Source organism: Monodelphis domestica, chromosome 5, assembly GCF_027887165.1.
Source record: "Monodelphis domestica isolate mMonDom1 chromosome 5, mMonDom1.pri, whole genome shotgun sequence".
In the NCBI taxonomy this organism is placed as follows: domain Eukaryota; kingdom Metazoa; phylum Chordata; class Mammalia; order Didelphimorphia; family Didelphidae; genus Monodelphis; species Monodelphis domestica.
In genome coordinates this window covers 225,818,394-225,840,169 of record NC_077231.1, presented here as the reverse complement: position 1 = coordinate 225,840,169, position 21,776 = coordinate 225,818,394, and the positions used below count along the sequence as shown (strand labels likewise).

The 21,776-nt window shown below is 40.8% G+C and overlaps 1 protein-coding gene across 2 annotated transcripts; it reads right to left on the bottom strand.

The window, feature by feature from the left end:
• Nucleotides 1-351: 351 nt before the first annotated feature.
• Nucleotides 352-18,212, bottom strand: ZNF212 (zinc finger protein 212). 2 transcript variants are annotated; one of them, XM_007504535.3, is made up of 5 exons: nucleotides 18,019-18,212; nucleotides 9,712-10,101; nucleotides 9,444-9,570; nucleotides 7,935-8,039; nucleotides 352-2,815 (listed from the first exon to the last, which is right to left on the bottom strand). In XM_007504535.3, the coding sequence occupies exons 1-5, from the start codon at nucleotides 18,040-18,042 to the stop codon at nucleotides 1,929-1,931; spliced, it is 1,533 nt and encodes a 510-aa protein (XP_007504597.1). In that variant the 5' UTR covers nucleotides 18,043-18,212; the 3' UTR covers nucleotides 352-1,928. The 2 variants fall into 2 exon arrangements, with proteins under 2 accessions (XP_007504597.1, XP_007504598.1); XM_007504536.3 differs by having other exon boundaries at nucleotides 352-2,812; nucleotides 18,019-18,186.
• Between the last annotated feature and the right edge of the window lie 3,564 nt (nucleotides 18,213-21,776).

The following is a 21,776-nucleotide window of genomic DNA, read 5'->3' as shown; positions in this document are numbered from 1 at the left end:
TTTATTCTTCTGAGTTGTACGAATATGGTCCTCAGGCCAGAAATATCTCCCACTGTAATTTATCAATGTTTGTTCTTTTATTATAATAAAGTCATATCCTGTGAATGTTGTTGGCATTCATCAACTAGTCAGTAGCCCACTCAAGTTAAAAGTCAAGGCCCTTGACACTAGAAAACAGGATGCAACACTGAACTGCTATCGAAGCTAAAGTTGGACTGAGAATCTGGAGGATTTCTCATGGTAATAACGTTATTACCAAGACTATTTCAAAGAGGGACACATTTACCAACTGTTAGAGCTCCTTTTCACTCTTTTTACAGAACAAATATTCAAAAAACGAGTCCAATCCTGTGAGGATCAAAAAGGGTATCTTTAAAGGGGGAATTTAGAGAAAGGACAAAAAACTGAGAAAACACTTGAGTATTCTCAAAAACATTAGGAAGCTTAGATCTATGATAGGACAAACCTGTGACATGTAGCTGACCTGCACTTAAATGCAAGGGAAGTCACTGGCTCCAGAGCCTGAAGTACAAGTTTCTTGGTCATTTTCCTCTTACCACCCCAATAAAGTCTGCTGCTCTCACTTCAGCTCCCCAACACTAGAGGAGCTATTTTTGACAGGAGGAAAACACCAGAAAAGGGATTTTTGCTAGTTAGCAGTTTTATTCTATGCAGAGCACAATGATGAATCCCTGTCTGTCCCAGGATCACTCTCCCTCTTTTTCTACCAGACATCAGTAATAGTAATGAGCTTTTGGCAGCGGCTTCAGAGGTGAAGAGTTAAATACTTCTCTTCATTGTTCCTCTGAAACAAGACCCACAGACAATTCCAAAACCTGAACAACCCTGATAAACCAAGGCCACAAGACTCCCATGAAGCAACCAAGGTCATACATACATATGGAAGAAATAGGCCCAGACCCTTGTTCACAACTGAAGCCCTGAAACCAAATTCTACATTTATTCCAGTGAAAGGGCTCAAAGTTTGCCTTCATAGTCTCTGCAGAAGCCTTAGGACTTTATGCATCCTTTCCCCTTGATGCTTTATAGGCAGTCATTTCTACTTATGACTTCAAGGAGCTAATCAGAGGGATACCAGAAACATGTTCTCTGCTCCCTAATCTGTCTGGTGAAGGCAACACTAAAGAAATCTCATATCCTTTATTCCCTCCTAGAAGGTGGGCCCAGTCCCATTGTTAGAACAATCACTTCTTTTAGAATTAAAAATTTAAAAAAACTGTCAGAAATCTTGGTTTTAAAAATTAAATGAAAAAATTTTCCAACTGAGTTCAAATCAGATATCAGCAGAGAAAGGAAAAGTGGCTTATTTAAGTTAATCCTTCTACATGTTAACACCAAATATAACTTTTTTTTTTAAGAAATGCAAATATTGTGCTTCCCAACTTCCTGCCACAGGACTGCTAATACCACTGGCCCTGCTTCCCCTGCAAAGGCAGTTACAAAACACCCCAACAGGCCCTGGGTGACCACAAGTCAGCTAGAGGAGCAGAAGGGGTATCTATGGGCATTTCCATTCTGGGATTCTTGTGAAGAATGCTACTTGGGCCTGGCAACATGACAACTCTCCACCAGGTAGCTGACCTTGGACCACCCAACCCATCAGCTCTGGAGTATCGTGAAAAACAGAGGCACAAAGGATTCCAAAGAATGGCTGACTCAGCAGCAGGTGGAAGGCAGGATAAGGAAGCCTGACTCTCAGGCTACCTACCCCATCTCAGCATGGTTTTCAGGGAAGAGTTAGGGCTCAGTCTAGTGCTTGGTCAGAGAAAAGAGGGGATAAAGGGGTGGTTGAGCTCACCCTGCCTTAAGGCAAGACCTAATTGAGAGCTGCCTCACCCCTGCACAGTGACTTTCCAGGGGGCTTACGCCGGCCCCCCCTGCCCCAGGGTTATGAGGGGCCGGCGTCCTTAGAGCAGCCCATCATTCCCTCCAGGTTCTAGGGCCAGCCCACCCCGTTCTCTCTGGTGGATCTTCTGATGCTGTAATAGGTGCTGCTTCTGGACAAAACTCTTCTCACATTGTGCACAGCTGTAGGGTCGTTCACCTGTGTGGATACGCTGGTGCCGCACAAGGTCAGAAGGATGGCTGAAGCTCTTGCCACAGTACCCACAGATAAGTGAGCTACGGCTCTTCCTCCAGGGGATGTGGCCTGGTAGTGCAACTAGGCTGTTGGGTGAGAACCTCTCCTGGACTCGCTGGCCTGCACTGGAGCCTTCCTGCAGGTGGAACCGCTGGTGGGTCACAAGGCTGGCCTTACAACTAAAACTTCTCAGACACTCCTCACACCGGTGTGGTTTCACCTTCTTGGCCTGTGGTTTGAGCTGAGGTCTGGGCCTCAGAGTCTCCTCAGGCTCTGGATCCCCAAAGGACCCCCAACCAGGGTGGGTCCTCATATGAACAGCCAGCTGCTGCTTGTATCGAAAACTAATATCACACTCAGAGCATTCATATGAACCAGTAGCTGGGGGGCTCCGTGGATGGGCCAGGCTCCTTTTCAACCTCATGCCCTGTCTGCACTCCTGACCTGATCGGGCTTGCCCACTAGATTTCCGCTTCCGATGATAGCCTAATGTTTTGGCATCATTTCGGTCTTGGTCACACTCAATGGGGTTTTCCAGTTTAGCCATCTCTGGATCAGTCTCCAAAAGAATGGAATTGCCCTGGCCATCCCAGGTTGCAGCCTGCTCAGGGATTAGCAAAGTGTGCTGTTCAATACTTCCAGAAAACTCTCCAGGCAAGTCTTCAGGGCTTTCTTGATGATACTTCATCTCTTGTTTGATCATAACTCCATCTGCTATAAGGGAAGAGAAATAAACCCCCAAAAAGTGAAATTCTAATATCAATGAACATCTCACACACACACACACACACAAATCCCTCTCTTACATAACTTTGCCCTTAACGAACTCTCAAGTAGTCAAAATGGCAAATGAACAAAGGAATATTATACTTTACCTACAGGTCTGAATACCCAAAACCACTAAAGCCATTTCTTACAAATACTTATTTGTCCAGCTTTGTCTATCCTATCACCACATTTCTCTTTTAAGATCTAAATTATATGGTTTCAAAACTCTCTTCCTGACTTATATGGATGCATTCTGGTCTGCTCCTTCACCTTTTAACTCCTTAAGCTTCCTTTGTTCCTTGGCCTTAATAAAGGAACATGGGAATACTTTTTTAAAAAACTCTTTCCTTCCATCTTAGAATGCAATGGTTCCAAGGCAAAAAAGTAGTAAGGGTTAGGCAACTGGGGTTGAGTAACTTGTCCAGTCACACAGCTAAAGTATCTGAGGCCCCATTTGAACCCAGGAACTCCTAACTCTAGGCCTGGCTCTCAATCCACTGGGTCACCTAGCTGCCCCCTGAATACTTTTCTACCATCTTTTCTGGAGTGTCACTATAATATGGCATTTCAGAGTTTGAAGAATTAGATGTATAATCCTTCAACTGCAAGAAATAGGGTAAGAGGGGGCAGCTGGGTGGCTCAGTGGATTGAGAGCCAGGCCTAGAGACCAGAGGTCCTAGGTTCAAATCTGGCCTCAGACACTTCCCAGCTGTGTGACCCTGGGCAAGTCACTTGACTTGGCCTAGCACTTACCACTCTTCTGCCTTGGAGCCAATACACAATATTAATTCCAAGATGTAAGGAACTGGTTAAAAAAAAGAAAGAAAGAAAGAAACAGGGCAAGAGCTGAAGTAAACAATAGCTTATTGCAATGGTCTCTAAAGTGGACCACTAAAGTAGAGATGTCATCAAACCATATTAAAATGTAATTAGGAAGTGTTTAACAAAATAAAAATCTAATACAATATAGATAATTTGTGGTATTCCAAGTCAATAGAGGTCCTTCTAGGATGACTACTCAAAGAGATCACAGAATGACCCAAAAGAGTAAGTGATCAATCTATGAGAAAGGAGGGTTCCACCTCATCCTCTTTTTGAAAATCCATTATGAATCTGTTTTAAACAAAACCACAATACTTCTAGTTCTCCTTCATGTGGTCCCTCTTCCCATAGCTTTCTCAAGCTGAGCCCGAGTCCCTCAGAATAGGAAGGATATAACCCAACCTGGGCACACAGATAAAATTTCCTTCCCTCAATCCTCATCTTCTATCCCAAGTCATCATAGCTGCAGACAACTCTGGAGTAGCAGCTCCTAACTAAAACACACACATATACTTCATTTTCAATAGAGAGAAGTAGCACAAGATGAGCAGGCCTTGAAGAGCTATGATGACATTCTCTTATTTCCTAAATCCATCTCTCTCCATAGCTTCCCTTTCATTTCCATGTTCTACCATCCTTCTAGTCTTGCAGGTTTTCAATCTTCTTTCTCTTTATCCTTGACTCCTCACTTAATCAATGACCTTTTCTTTTTTTCAACCCTTACCTTCAATAAGAGCAGTAAGGGCTGGGTAATTGAAGTTAAGTGACTTGCCCAGGGTCATAAAACTATAAAGTGTCTGTACCCAAATTTGAACCCAAGACTTCTCACCTCCAGGCCTGGCTCTCTATTCACTGAGACACCCAGCTATCCCTCAATGATCTCTTAATTACCAAATTGGGGGAGTGGGGGTTTTTCTTAATCTAAATTCTTCTTGACCTCCCTGAAGCATATGACACAAATAACCACTTTCTTTTCCTGGATACTAACTTTCTAGGTAATCCTAATTCTTTCTTGGTTCTCTTATCTGTCTAAATCTTCCTTCTCAGTCTTCTCTCTTCCCTTCTCTCCCTACATGCTCTCAGTTGATGGGTTTAACTATCATTTCTATGCAAAACTCACCAGTTTTACTTATTGAGCCTTAACCTCTCTCCTGAGCTCCCAAACCACATCCTGGGCAAGTCATTTAATTATTCCATGTTTCAATTGTTTCCATTTCTAAAACAAAGGGGTTAAGACTCATTGCCCTCTAAGTTTTCTTCTAGTTCTAACTCCATGATCCAATGATCATGAACTACACAATAGCTATTTCCAAATGGATGCCCCATAGGCATTTATGTCCAAAAAAAGAATTCACTACTTTTACCTCAAAATTTACCTTTCTCCTGAACTTCCCAATTAATGATGAGGGCACCATCTTTCTAGTCAACCAAATTCTCAATCTTGATGTTATATTCAACTCCTCACTTATTTTCACCTTATATATCCAGTTACCAGTGTCATTTCTAACTTAACATCCCCCCCAATATAGTTCTCACATTATAAAAATTCACATTATGGAAATCTGACTTTATGTAAATAATTGTGAAAGAATCTGTATTCTGAAAAAAGTTTAACTTTACCATATAATACTGTGTGGTTGCTCTCATTCTCTTTCTGCCTCTGCCTGTCTCACTCTCTCAGCATTCCATGGCCTCTCACCCCTCCACCAAAAAAATAAACACTTCCAAGTGAGGCAGAATGACCACTGGGAGAGAAAACCACCATCATTGCCCATTGGGGGCTTGACATGAGCACCCCCCCCATCAAGAAAGACCTTTGTCCTAATTATACCCATATACCTTCATGGTTCTATTTTTGCAGACATCAGTGCTGGGAGGTACTATGTGTCTCTGTTCCAACCTCATTCTTCCTCTAACATCAATTCCAGGACCCCACACATAGCTCCTTTGTGTTCCTTTTGCTCTTCTGTCCCCCACCCCCAAGTATCCTTTGAACTATGTGCTGGCCTCAAGTTTACCTTTCCCACATCCACAAATTCCACATCCACTTATATAAATTGAGAATTCTCTCTCTGTCTTCTCGCCATTCAAATAGCAACCACCCTAATTCAGGACTTCATCACCCAAACAATTGAAATAGATTTCCAATTAGTTTCCCTGCCCCAAGTCTTTCTCCATTCTAACCTAACCTCTACACTCTTTAAGAGAAAGAGATTTTCCTAAAGCATAAGTCTGATCCTATAACCCCCTACTCCTTAATAAATTCCAGTGCTTCTATTATTATTTCATCTTTATTTCACCATTTCTTAATTTAGATTTTTTTTAAGTTTGATAATGTACATACTTAGTACAGTTGTACATGTATATAATTTACAAGTATGTAAATCTGTCTTGGGAACGCAGGCACAAATGTTTTTTTTTACTAATAGGGTATGAGTTCGAAAATATGGAGATTATTGGATCCTGGTATCAGTACTTCCTCCAGGTCCCTGTAGACAAACCTATGGCACATGTGCCAGAGGGAGCTACTCCCTTCCCCTTCTCCATGCATCCCTGAGGACATTTCTCTCATCACCCAACCCTATGACCAGTAATCCAATGGAAGCGCTTCTTCCCTCCCCTATCTGGGGTAAGGCAGGGGGCTCATGTGTGAGAGTTGCATTTTGGGCACTTGGTCTAAAAGGTTCACCATCACTGCTCTAGGTTATTCAGGGGAACCACAAAATGAGGGACTGAACATGGTGATGAGGAAGGTGACAGTGAATGATATAAAACATAGAAGACAAATGAAGCTAAAGGGGAGATGTGATGCAGCTGTGGGGTCCATGTGTTGGAACCTGAGTCTCACTCTTTTCATAAAGCTTGTGGTATACAACTTGAATGTGACTCTGCTAGGACCTTATACAAAAGAAAAATAGATAAAAGGGATAGAGCAGCAGTATCATATATTTAAAAACCCAAGGACTACAGAGAATAATTATGAAGAGGACCTGATGAGATTTGATGAAAAGAGATAGACAGGAAGAGACAGAGCAAATGCAAATCTGATATGGCTAAAAAGAGTCATTTTAGAGTACAAGGATGTGTCTTCAAACCAGGGCCTGACCCACATGACCTTTTGCAAGTCATTTACCTATGCTGAACCTTGGTTCCCCCTCTGTAAAACAAGAGGGTAGAATACATAACTGATCCCAAACTTTTCCCTACTCTTCTAGCTCATCAATGGGTATCAGAGTATTCATAGAGGTTTTTATGGCTCCTGGGGCTTACAGTAGTCATACACACTGTACACAAGAAACACAAGACCTATGTGAAGATGAAATCATGGACAAATAGAGGCTAGAGTTGCATAGCTGAACTGACTTGCAATTTTCTGTCCCTGGGGAAGACATAACCAAAGAATAAAGCTATCAGGTATTTACTAAATGACCTGACAAGAGTGGTGACCGTCACTGGAGGGAAGGCTGCTAAATGGTCACTGATACAACAGAAGCATATAATTTGGTCAACATGGGACCCATTATGTGTGAGAAGTATATGCTTTGCATTAGTCTTTCCTCAATTAAAAGGCAGTAAGAACTAAGTGCTTGAGTAATCCACACAGAAGAGGCCAGGCAGGTAATGACTTAGCTCAGTACCTGGCACATTCCAAGTTCTTCCTAAATGCTTGGTGACTCTTAACTAACTGACCAAAGTCAAATTACTATATCGGAAACAGCAAACTGGATTAGTTAGCAAGGTCCCCTTTTTACCCCAAATGATGTCACCTGCTACCTACATAGATGGTGATCTATAACACTTCTGAATCCATCAGTTTTCTTTTTCTTTAAACCCTTACCTTCAAGGTGTAAGAGCAATATGGACTATGCAATAAGGGTTAAATGTCTTGCCCAGGGTCAAACACAGGCAGAAGTGCCTGAGGCCACATTTGAACCCAGGACCTCCCAGCTCTAGGCCTGGCTCTCAATCCACCAAGCCACCCCCATGAATCAATCAGTTTTCAAAATTAATCTTATACTTTTATGCCCAGAACTGTTCATAGCCCTCTAAATTAATTCTTACTCACAAGAAGCTTATGATTTAATTAGAGATATAAGATAATACTCTATTCATTAATACAAGAAAACACCTTGTCTAAAATCTACCACAAAGTAGTCAAAGATGAGTTCCCAAAGAAAGTTAAGGACTTTCAGGGAGAGAGACAACTGGAAGCTGCATAGGAAGTGTCCTTAGGGCCACTCACCTAGGTGGGGACCACCAGGGCTCACCCCCGCCAAATCCCCGAGTTCCTCTGTACCAGATTCTTCTTCCTGGTGGGCCAATATCTCAGGGTTAGAAATGGCACAGTCTGAGAACAAGAAAGGAAAAAAAGGATACATTGAGCATTTGGTTTCTGATTAGCAACCAAAATCTTTACCATAACTATTCCTTTTCTTAGCTACTTACATCACTTTAAAATTCACAGACTATGTGATTGCTTTAAATTTATCTTGCCCACACTGTGAATGATCAAGTGTTTCAATTTTATGCTTTTTCTATTTCCCAGAGAGCTTTAATATGTTAACAAGACTAAGTTTTGCTTAAGCAATCAATTAAATAAACATTTATTAAATGGTTACTAAGGCACTGTTAGTTGCTGGGATACAAAGGTACAAAACGATCTAGACTCTACTCAAGGAGTTTATAATCTAACAGTAGAAAAGACATGGATACCTATAACTATTATACAAAAGAGACTTCCATTAACAGCAAAAGAGTGGTTCAGGCACTATAGTAACAACAATGAGGATAATAAAAGAACACTAGTTTTAAAAATCAAAAGACCTGGGTTTGAGGGTTGCCTTTAACATATTAGTTGTATGCCTCCAGGGAGTCATTTTACTTCTTTCACTTTACAGATGAAGATATGTAGACATGATTTTAATTATTTAAATTTAATCTAATTATGATGTAAGACCTTTTCCACCTAGAAAAAAGAATCTATATCTTCACCAAAAAATTCTTCAGTCAAAACCAAACTGGGATGGAGGTATTCCAAATATTTTTTTAAATTCAACTGTAAATCATCCAAGGCAAATGTATAAACAAGCTGGTTTACTCTTGACCACACTCTGCAACCTTCTGACCCACTTTCCTTCGCTCAGCTGATATGTATTAAAGGAACACAAGTCTAAGAGCAAGTTTAAGAAAAGCATAAATAAATGATTCTGCCACCCTGAGGATTGGATTAATGATTACTAAGATAATTTTCAATTCTAAATCTGATGACATGAAGTGTTATGTACTATATTCCAAAGGCAAGAATATTGTATAGTTTAAATCTGTTCTCAAAAAATGTCATATTATTCTTTTTATTTCATCCTCATAAAAAACTAGGAAGGGAGGAAAGATATTATCTTGAAAGATGAGGACAGAAGAAAAGTGACATGCCCAAAATCTTACAATGATTAAATAAATTCAATTCTCCTGACTCCTAACTCGGTGTTCTTTACATTTGTTCATGCTTTTCTTATTAGCAAGGAAAATCAAGCCATGCTCAGACAATCAAAGGCAACGAATGCCAGAGGACTGTTATTTTTCTAAGTATCTTTGAAAGTGAGAAGAAGAAAGGGGAGATTTCTTTATTATGAATTGGCTGTGGGTATTACAAGCATGAACTCCACTTTGAAACTAATTGGGCCTTAGTCATGAACTGTTCTAATCCCAGAGTCCAGAATAATTAAGATAATTCTAAAAAAAAACTCTCCTTTACCCAGAGAGACAAGGGTCTCAAAGTTGCTCTTCATCACATTCCTGTAAAGTTCTTTTTGCCAATCATCCAGGTTCTCCCATTCTTGCTCAGAGAAATAGACTCCATCATTTTCAAAAGTCCCAGGGACCTGAAAATCACAAGTGTTACACACTGAGTGACTCTTATCATGTTAGCACAGCTTGACCCTTCAAGACAAAAGCAAGACACCAGAAACCAAAGTATATACAAACAAGCACTCCTCTCCCAGCTTCAATCCTAGAGATATTACCTTGGGGACTTCACCCTTGCTGCCTGGAGGAAGCCTCAGAATCCAGAAGTTCCTGTTTCTAAGCAGGTTCTCCATGTTCTCTAGCCTTCTCTGGAGCAGCCCATATTCCTGTACCAAGGTCCCCAACACAGCCCATTTGCCCTCTAGCTGGTTCCCAAACTCTACTGCTGTCTTCTCATAATCAGCCAGTTTCTTCTCAGCAGTCCCTGTCCGCCCCTCCAAGGTTTGTAATCGGGCAGCCTGGGAGTCCACCTTCTTCTCCACTGCCTGAATGGCTGCCACCACAGTCCAGAGAGAAATCTCTGTAGTCTGTAAGTATGAATCTTTCTCTGAGGCTGAAGGCAGGAGTGAAGAGGAATTTATGGGTGTAGAGCGTCGTTTTCCCTTATTCTAAGGAATAAAAGATGGAATTATAATCACAGTCTGATTAGACAATGGCAGTTAAAATATACAAACATTTGAAAATAAACACCATGTTTCAAAGTTATTCAACAATGCCTAGGTTAGAATCTGAGTTTTTTCCTAGTTTAAAAAAAATAAAAGCACCACCCAGATTTCACTCAGTTTGCTGACATTAAGAATCACATTGTAAGTGGAAGAAACAAATCATAACTTTCAGTGTTCTCCCCACCTTTTTCTGGGGGGGGGGGATTGGGGGAGAAAATATAACAAAGTTAAAGTGATAATCCAAATAAATGAAATTCACAAATAATCCTCCAACAAACCTAACCACCTCCAGCAATGACCCAACAGAAAAAACTCACTAGAAAAAACATTTGTTTACTAAATTCTGTTCTAGATGTCAGTTAGCTTATTGGAAAGAATATATAATTAGGAGTCAAGAGGGCTAGGTTCTAGTTCCTGATCTGACACTGACTAGCTGCATGAATAATAGTTTGCTCATCTGCCAAAAGATGTCAGTCAACAAATCAATAAGCATTTATTAAGTACCTATTATGTGCCAAGCACTAATAAGCACAGGGGATGGAAATGCAAAAAAGAAAAAAGAAAACAAAAGAAAGGAGAGGAGGGGAGGGTAAAGATATCAGGACTAGATTTTTTTTTTTTAAGTTCTCTTCCAGTTCCAAAATATGATGAGTCTACAGAAAGGCTGCCAACATAAGCAAAACATAACTGCTGGTTGGCCACCCTTGCATGTCCTGCCATATGACTCATACAAACTTTTCTTGTCTTCCAGTCCTAGAGGCAGGCAATCTATGAAAGAAAAACAGGTAACACTCCCTCAAGTCTTCTCTGAGGCTACCCTGTCTTATGTTTACCTGCTTCTGTTACCCACTCCTATCCATTTTTTTCACTATATATAACTATATAGTTATATAGTTGTCTTTCCAGCACTAGTGATGGGTCCCATTCAGACTCCAAGATGAGGGGCTTGGCTGACATCATAGATCAATGAATCTGTTCCCTGGGGTCAGAGATATAGACTGGAGCAGAACAAAACAGAATGAAATCAACTGCTCCACATGAAGTTTTAAGACCAAAAGCATGGCCTCATTAGCAATATACCCTAGACCAACTTAACCTGGCTTTCCACCTGTCCACTTCCCTCATCCCTAGCTGAAATGAACCTATGTCAGATCCTCAAATATCCAAATACAGTCAAAAAGAAAAACAAAAAATATACATATGAGATGCTTACATTTACACATATGCACATTTCTGTTTTGCCTATAATTTTAGGTTTATAAAGCAAAGTTCATGGTTACTCAATAAATACTAGCTGACTGAAAATAGTGGAAATGTAGAGGGAAGGAAGATGAAAAGAAACAAATAAGATCAACATCTTCAAATCTTTGTTTAAATGACTGCATGGATCATTTGGCAATTCGAAGACTTGAGAAGGATCCTTTCTAAATATCATCTATATTATTTTTAGGCTGTCAGTTCTCCAAATGCCTAGGTCCTATGCTTTCAGGGAATTCATTATTTAGAAGTGGCCTTTTCACCACTGATTTTCTTCCCTACCTAAAGTAATATGCTAAAATCATTCTCCAGTGTTTTGAAATGCTGCCATCTGACAAGTCCAACTCCACTTTAGTAAACAGATCTCAAAATACCTGTATAATGAATACTATAAAAATACTTGTTAAAACAGTTCTCAAGACTTGAGAACAATTAACAGTCATAGGAAAAATTGCTCCAAGTCACTGATATTCAGAGAAATTCAAACCAAAACAAATAGTAAAGAGGGAGTCAGCTAGGTGGCTGGTGGAGAGCCAGACCTGGAGATGGGAAGTCTGTGTTCAAATGTGACCTCAGATACTTCCTAGCTATGGGACTCTGGGCAAGTTACTTAAGCTATTGCCTAGCCCTTACCGTGCTTTTCCACCTTAGAACCAATATTTAGTTTTGATTCTAAGATGGTAAGTGTCTAAAAAAAAACTTGGAAGTTTCACCTCATGTACAGCAAATTAGCAAACTAACAAAAGGTGGAAGTAGTCATTGTAGAAGAAGCTTTGAAAAGACAGGCATATTAATGTTTTTGGTAGAGTTAGATATTGATTCAAACATTTTCAAAACAATTTGAAATTATGCTAAAAACCCATTGCTAGACATATTACAAGGATGTCAAAGAAAGGTAGTCCCATCTATAACAAAATATTCATGGCAGTACTTTTTGTGGTAGCAAAGAACTGTAAACTAATTAAATGTTCAACCATTAGGGAAGAGCTCAATAAACAGAGGTATACCACTCTAACAGAATATTACTATGCCAAACAAAACAATGAATATGAAAGTTTCTAAGCCAAGGAAGGTTTAAATGACTATAACAACTAAACAATGACTACTACTACAATGTAAAAGAATTTTAAAACCCTGAACACCAATTATAATGAGTAAAGTTATCCCTGGAGAAAAAAATGAGGAAATATATCTCTTTTTTGCAAAGGTGGAGGACGATGGGTGTTGAAAGCTACAGATACTGTAAAGCTCTACTGTGTTTATTTTGCTGAACTGCTTTTCCTTTTTCATTATTTCTCTTTCTGTTTTCAAAGGATCCCAGGAATACGGAAGTAGAGATGGATATGTACCAAAATGAAAATGATATAAAAGTTAAGTTTCATGCTTGTTAAGGCATTCTGAAATAGTGGGAAAGGCATGATTTGCTGTTGAGTTCCAAATATGAACAAGACAATGTCCTAGTTAAAGTAACACAAAAAGGCTTCATGGGATTCCTTCCTTACAAGATTTGCACTCAAGCTGAGAAGAGAGATGACCAGAGATAATTGACTTTAAAACAAGGCAATATATGTTAAGTAGTACTGCTCCATCAACTATCTCTACTCTCTTGCATCTTCAATTTCTATCTGTGTGGACTTCTTTTCTTTGTTCTACAAACAAGTTGACACCATCTATACATTTAAATAAATATTCCCTAGACTTGATATTCTGTTAAGCTACCGTCTTTCCTTTTTAGAGGCAGCAAGATTGGTGCCACAGATGGAGCATTAGGGCTGGAACTTGAGTTCACATAAGATCTCTTACTACTAGTTAAGTGACCTTGGACAAGTCATTATCTGCCTCAGTGTAAAATGAAGATAATAAAAAACTTTCCAGGGTTGCTTCGAGGACAGAATGAGATACTTGTACTATAAATACATGGCCAATTCATGCTTAATAAAAGCTTGTTCGTTTCTTTCCTCACTGTTAATTTCTCATTTTCCTTTTGACTCCCTGACTCCTTAATCTCTTGCAATTAGCTTCCATCTCTACCACTCTACTGAAAATGCTTCCTCCAAAATCATTAATAAGCATTTTGTCACCAAGTCTATTCCCTTCCTTTTTTTTTTTTAACTTGAATGAAATTCACTTTAATGTCCCGCTCTGGATTGCAAAGCCCTGGGGATGTTTTGGTTTTTTGTTTCAGAACAGGGCCAACTGGCTTTTAACCATAAAAGAACCCTTAAAAAAAAAACAGCTTCCTCCCATCTGGACTGCCCCCAAAGTGAAACAATAAGAACAAACCAGGCAGCCCAAATCTCAATCCTCCCCAGCCCTGCTTGATGGGAGGAACGAATGAACGAACGAACGAACGCACAAAACTAGTGACCACACCACAAAAAGTAGGAACATGAACATGTTATGATCCGTGCTGGAACCTATCCTCTATCGCCACCTTCACTTGTATTCCCTTCCTTTTGATATCTTTTAGTTTCTTTGAAAACTACTCTCCCAGTTCTTTATACCTTTGAGTGCAAGTATCCTTAAAGGTCTTTTCCTCTTTCTATTCCAAACGTTTTGTCCTCAATCCTCTTCTCTTTTAACATTCTCCGCAAGGTGATCTCATCCTCAGCCAAGTTTAAATTATCTTATTTAAGTAGATGACTTTTTTTTCATATATTAATTTGTTTTACTTTTCCCCAAACATATTCAAATCTTCACTGTCTCAAATTATGTTAAACATATATTAACTAAAACAGGAACTGACAATTCACAAGGATCTAAACAAATTTTTCAAATACTTTTTAACTTCTCCCTAGAGCCTATTAAAAGTATCACTAGTAATCTCACAAATGACTGAATTTAACAAGTCTAAAACTGAATTATCAAGTCTCCCATAATTCCATTCTCCCTTCATTTAAAGGTATAGTTAGTGATGATCTAGTGATGGCACAGTAGATAGAACACTGGCCCTGGAGTAAAGAAAAATTGGGTTCAAATGCAGCCCCAGACACTTAATGTGGCTTTTATTATCCTTCTTTGCCTCCATTTCCTTATCTGTAAAATGACATGGAGAAGGAAATGGTAGACCACTCCAAAATCTTTGACAAGAAAGCCCCAAACAAAGTCATGAAGAGTTGGACACAACTGAATAATACGTTTACCACCACAAAAACATTAGAAAATCATACTAGTAAACAAAGCAGCCCCACTTCCAAATAGCCTAAAAATCCCACAATAGTTCTCTTTGAGCACCTATTGTACCATTTAATTGGCATCTAAACAGGTTATGCATGCTTTGAATTCTCAATTGCTTTCTTAGTTATTTAATAAGATATTAAATGTTATTTAATAAGGGACAAAAATACTAATTACATGCTTATTTTCTTCAAAAATTTCCAGCCCCATCCTTTTTATCCTGTGGGAGATGCACCATTCTCCTTGAACCAGCATTTAGGAGCTCCATTATAGCATGTAGTCCATGTCTAAGTTAGTTTAGGAAACACTAATTTAATAGTAGCAGATGTTCAATACAGTAAACATTTGCTGATATTGATTTGTTTTGGAAATGCTTACCTTCTTTTAGGCAAATAAGTAAGAAACTTCTAAAGAGCACCAACTTCTGCCATTTACTCATGGTGGAAGAGAGTAGAAAAATTCCAATATGATCAATCAATGAGAATTTACAAAGAATAAAACTTTACTTTCAAAACCTCAATTCTTGCAGCCATTCTCTAGGCTCACTTACATTCATAATTAAAAGTGATTCTCCATGAATCTCTCAACCAATGTTTGGCACTACCTATGAACTTAATTATTTTCCAATGTCTATTAAAAATATAGCTGATCTCTCTACTAGTTGACAAGCTTCTTAAGAAACAGGAAATAAGTTCCTTTTCATCTTTTATATCCTGTATTTAGCTTAAGCAATTAACTACAACAATTCCAATTATGTGAACTTTCAGGTTTATAAAGCATTTTCCTTAAAATATTGTGAGCTAATAAACACAGGTCCTCTGATTCTAAGATCACTGCTAGGCACAATAATAAACATTTGTGGAATTGATTTAAATTGTACTTTATGGGGATAGCTGGGTGGTTCAGTGGACTTGAGAGCCAGGCCTAGAGATGGGAGTCCTGGGTTCAAATTCAGCCTCAGATACTTCCCAGCTGTGTGACCTTGGGCAAGTCACTTGACCCCCATTGCCTAGCCCTTATCACTCCTCTGCTTTGGAACCAATACAGAGTATTGATTCCAAGACAGAACGTAAGGGTTTTAAAATAATAATAATAATAATAATAATAATAATAATAATAATAATAATAATAATAATAATAAATTTTTTAAAATGAATTTTTTTTTTTCAAAGTTTATTTCAAAACTCCCACAGGCTCTTCTGGACTGGAATACAACATAAAAATCAATCACATTCCAACTGACATCCCAGTCACAAACTCTCCCATTGAAAAATAAGAGGAACACCAAGCACTATAAGCATAATGATAGCCTTACATTTTACAAGAAATGCTAAAGTATAAAAAAAAGTTTAAAGGGGCAGGTGGCTCATTGTACTGACAGTCAGGCCCAGACCCTGGAGGGTCATGGGTCCAAAAGCAACCTCAGACAATTCTTAGCTGTATTACCCTGGGCAAGCCTAATATACCACTGAACTACCATTGCCTAGCCCTTATCACTCTTCTGCCCTGAAACCAATTACACAATATTGATTCTAAGACAGAAGGTAAAGGTTTTTTTTGTTGTTGTCGTTGTTTTAGGAAAGAAGGGAGTGAAGGAGGAAAAAATATTAAATTTAAAGATCAATTCTCTTCTCTTCCTAGGTAATCTTATCTTGTCCAAGGCCAAGTTTAAATTATCTTATCAATGCAGATGGCTATTAATCTAACACTAACATTTTTACTCTAGGTATATAAATTAAGATCTTAGGAGTTGAAAGGATTTGCCCAAAGTTACACATACAATGGCAGAACTGGATTCTTTGAAAGCTGGATTTGGGAGAACTGTACAGGTAACAAAAGCAACAGCAGGTTTCCTTGGATGTCCAGTCTAAAAGCCCAGAAGGAGAAACTAATTTTCAAAGGAATAGGTGGGGCTGAAGGTTTAATATGTTTCATTGTAATGTTCTAAAAACAGTTGTGTTCACTTACTAGCTGAGAGTGTTAAGTTATCAATCAACCAATATTTTATTTACTTAAAAAATCCTTACATTCCCTGGTAAGGGCTAGACAATGAGGTTTAATTGACTTGCCCTCGGTCACACAGTTGGCAGTGTCTGAGGCCAGATTTAAACACAAGAACTCCCATCTCTAGGACTAGCTCTCAATCTACTGTGCCACCTAGCTGCCCTATCAATTTATTTAAACACTTGGTATATGTTAAGCACTTTACTAAGCTCCAGAGATACAAAGGCAAAAAATAAAGTCGATCCAATCCCCAAAGTAAAGGGGAGTCAATGTTACCTCTCTATCTTCAGTTTTCAAATATGTAAAATGGGGATAGCTTAGATGGCGTAGTGGTCAGACTATGCAGGCTTGGGTTCATCTTCCTGAATTCAAATCTGGCCTCAGACACTTACCTTCGGGGTGACTGTGAGTCAATTAACTTCACTGTTTGCCTCAGTTTCCTCATCTGAAAAATGAGCTGGAGAGGGAAATGGCAAACCACTCCACTATCTTTACCAAAAACAAACAAAAAAACTCACAGAGATCACCAAGAATTGGACACAACTGAAGCACAAAATGAATCCGTCAACAATTGGGACTACCTACTCCAGAAGAGGAATGAAGACAACGCTTCATAAACTGTCCGAATACGAATTGTGCCTGTTTATACTCTAAATGAGCTGGTTATATGCCAGTCATTGTGCAAAGGGAAAAGCACGCAGGTAGTAGAGTGGAGAGATAAGGAATGGGACAATGCCTGAAGGAGACAGCCCTGGCACAATCGGAATACGAGTTTTTTCTCTGGTTTTGATCCACAAGCGTTAATTAAAGGCTTACCAAGTGCCAGTGTGCACTGGGTGAGTGGAAGACACCCCCCCCCCCAGGGCCTAAAGAGAAGCACCAAGCTTCCCAGACACCAGGACCTCAGTAGAGTCTGAGGGGCATAACGCTCAACAAACACAACGCCCCAGAAAAAAAAAACGCTTTGGAGTCCGCAGCCCTGGATTCAAAATCTGCGCGTCCTGGCTATCGAGATAAACAAGAGGAGGCAGAACTTGTTCTGCCACCCCAAAGCGCTGCACAAACCACACGCTCTCGGCTGGGTGACCTTGGGCACATCCCCCTTCTTCTCTGGGTCTCAGTTTTCTCATCTGTAAAATGAGGGCATAGGGCCAGGCGACGTTCCAAGCCTGGGGAGAGAGCTGTTGTCGGCTTCACTGGGACAGTCACGGCCCGGCCTGGCACCGTCTTGGCCAAGTGGAGCGTAGAGCGCTCGGGGCCGCCTCCCCTTCGGGGGCGGCGCTCCTTGACCGAGCTCTTCCCCACTCAGCATCCGGCGCCTCAGGTCGGGCCTTAGGGTCCCTCACACACACACACACCGCCCGGGCCGCCTCCATCCACCCCTCCGAGAGCCAACTCCTTGGCCCGCCCGGAGAACCTCACCGGAGGAGGAACCGCCTCGGCCATGGCTCCCAGCCGTCGTCCTCACACAGCCGGGACGTGAGCCAGGGCGAAATGCCGTCGGTTTGTCCGGACCCCCAGAGGTGCGGCAACCGCCGCCGCCGCCGTGTTGATACAAATTGCATCCTGGGAGCCGCGACCCGCCCCGCCCGTCTGCCGCGCAAAGAGCAGTCTCGAATTCGGCCGCTAGGCAGCAGAATCCTGCGCAGCGCCGCCATCGGACGGGGAGGAGGGACAGCAAACTGGACGTCTGGCGCTTGCGCGGAGCCCGGGCCGGCGCCTAAGGAAGAGGCCATTTTTTCTAAATCTATTCGGAACTCAGGGATCCAGAAGGCTGCGTTTCAGCTCTTCCTTTCCCAAATTACGCGATCGTTAGTGGCCTTTTCATTTTATTCATTCACTCATTCATTCGTCCTTAAGCAGAGTTTGTTTCACGGGAAGAGAAAAAACAAATGGACTGAAAAGAGAAGATAATTAAATTTCTTGTCTTTATTAATGCATAACGAATCTAGGGAGAGAAACCTAGAGAGGATACTCCGAGAATCTTTAGTAAAGTTTTTTAAGTGACTAAATTTTCAAAGGGACACGAACATTTTGGGACCCCTTGTCTACACTGCACCATTGCTACATCACTGCCCTACATAGCAATACTTAACTAGACTTAATTGCAGTGTAGACTAGAAGAGAATAACCATCAGAGAGTGCTAGCAGTAATAACAATGATGAACACTCAGGGGCAGCCTAGCCTAGAGTTGGAGGTTCTGGTTTCAAGTGTGACCTCAGATATTTCCTAGCTGTGTAACCCTGGGCAGGTCACTTAACCCTGATTGTGATTCTTCGTTTTAGATTTGATACTAAGACAGACTGTATGGGTTTTTAAAATTATGAACTGATTATACAACCATTTTAAGGTGTTTGAAGGGCTTTTGCCATTTAAAAGCAGTAATGTAGTAGAAAATACAATATGAGACCAGAGAAAGAAAACATCTTTTCCAGAGTCGAGTGCTTCCTGGAGGAAGGGATGGGATTTCAGCTTGAAGAATGTGTTCAATAGATAGGTTTGAGAGAGAGCATCCCACAGATAGGGAATGATGAGAACCAAGATACAGGGGACCCCAAATCTTGAGAAGCCTCATGGCTTAATTTTGCTTTTTCAGTGTTGTCGTTTTAATGGAAAATAACTCCATGTTTGGGAAAAAGAGAAAAGAAAAAGTGAATAGTCAGATGTGGCTGGTGGTGCATGTGGGGATGTGTAGGTGAGCCTGGAGAAGGAGAATCATAATATCATAGATTTAGAGTTGGAAGAACCTTAATCATCCTTTAGGAAAACATTAGGTGATGGAAGATCTTGAGTGCTGCCACAATGAGTTTGCATATATTACTGGGAAGGCAGTAAAAGGACTCTAAAAAGTCTAAAAAGAAAATGACTCAATGGCCAGACCGGCAAATAAGGGAGACAGTATGAAAGATGGAGGAGAGGCAGAGAATCCAATTAGAAGTATTGACTAGGAAAAAACACAGAACTATTAAAGAGTCAGAAAAACCACTATTTAATTAAGGAAAGAGGTACAGTGCTGAGTACACAGAGTCCGAGGACTGAACTCTGGTGGCTCTGGTCACTGACCCCTGGGAAAGCCAACTGCACCAGATGGGACAATTCCAAAGAACAAAAGAATTTGGGGAACCTATATACCATTTGGGGAGATCCAGGGGCAAGGAAAGATGATTGACATTACCATAGCTACAAGGAAATGGAAGTGTTCAAACTAAACTGACAGCACACAATCAAGCTTGGGAAAGTAATCATAGCCAGAGACTAGAGTGTCAGGGAAGGGGCTACTACCTAGGATACTAAAAGGGTGGTCCCTGGCCCCTTTGGGTCTTCTTGGGAAAGGGTCTCTGATACTGTGGGGAAGACTACCTAAGACAAAAAGGGTACCTAGCATATATGCTTAGCCCTACCTAACTGGGATTGGCATTTACCTTAGGGTCCATTATTCAGTCTAAAACTGCTAGTCTGAGATTCCCTTCAGGGTAGATTCCCACAAGAATGGGGAACAAGTACAAGCTTTGGGGTCTCCAACTTACAAGCTAGTCCTAAAACATGGGGTTCGTCAGATCTTACTAGGCTACAAGTTTGGGGTTTCTAGATTCCGTGTTGACACAAGACTACTGAAAGAGTAGAAATTAGGGTTTTGTATGGTGGTATTGGGGATACAAATGAAGGAACAACTTCTTCAATTATTATTTTAAACTCATGGTCTTCCAAGTGTTTTTTTTTTTAATTGTTGTTTTTTCAGTTGTCGAGCATTTGTTTTTAATCCCTGTCACCTTCCTCATCCCTCCACTGGCAAAAAAAAAAAAAGAACAAAACCAAACCCTTATAACAAATATTCAGAGTGGAGCCAAGCAAATTCTCATGTCCACCATGTCCAAACTTCCGTTTTAGTCTGCCGGTGATATCTATAACCACTCTGTCGCCCAATTAGTCTTCACTGTGGGCCTACTGGAATCATAGCTGATCATTGCGTAATATGTTCACTATTGTGATTAGTCTACCCTTCTACAAACATGCCTCAGATTGTACTTTTCTGAAATCTTTTTCCCCCTTTGGGAAAATCAAAATTCGTTACTGGGAGAAACTATGAAAACTAAGCTCTGGCTTAGGGCTAGCTCCAGCACTCCCCTGTATCTATGTGTGTATATGATATATACATGTATCTGTGAAATGTGTGCATGTATATGTAATATACATACATGGGCAACCTTGTGTGTGGCTGATGCCAGGGGCCAGGACAATGGACCTGGTTCCATTCAACTGCTACCTCCTTACAACTCAACCACAGAGAAAGCTCCTGGGCTAGCTATGAAGCCCCTCTCTCCCGTACTAGACAGAAGGGGAGAAGGGAGTTTGTTCCTGCCCCTGCAATCAAACCCTGGCTATGGTATTTCTTTTTTAAACCCTTACCCTCTCTCTTAGAATCAACAATGATGTATTAATTCCAAGGCAGAAGAGTAGTAATGGCATGGGCTTTGTACCCCTAGAAACTCAAGGAAACTATTATCAGGGAAAGTCCTCTGCTCCCATAGGCCCTTCTGACTCCCAACCCAAAACACCTGATCAGGAAGATTACCCTCCTTTGATTGCCCCATTGAATTGAGTTGGGCAAAGAGACACACCCCATTCATTTATCCCCTAACATGCCCATATCCTTGGGCAGACCTCTTCCCCAACCCCTTGCCCCAGAGTCACATCCTCACAGCTGTAAAAAAATATAAAAATCAGACATCAGGTAAGCATGGCGGCCAGCTAAACGTGGCTTACTCACTCTCCCTGACACACATCAACATACACTGATAAGGATCACACCAAAAGACCTTAAGAATCTATATCAGAGGAGCAGAGGAGCTGTAGAGAGGGGACCAGCAGTGAAGGTGCGTGGGATAGAGGCTTTATCAGCCTATAAGAGGGGGAAAGGGCTTCCACCCAAATGCAAACACAAGTGGATCCAGCCTGCCCCACCCCCACCTAGAGGGTCAGAGCCAGTGCCAGCACATGCAGAGACGAAGAAGCAAGGGGCACCTCTGAAGTGAGGAGAGGGCACTTCTGCTCCCTTGTAAGCTGACTAGGACAGCAGGAAGACACCCAAAGGCAGCTAGGCAGAAAAACTCAAGACGTGAGAGAGAGCAGACTTCAGGTGCCCAGAGCCAGCTCGCCCACCGGAGCCAGGGAGTGAGAC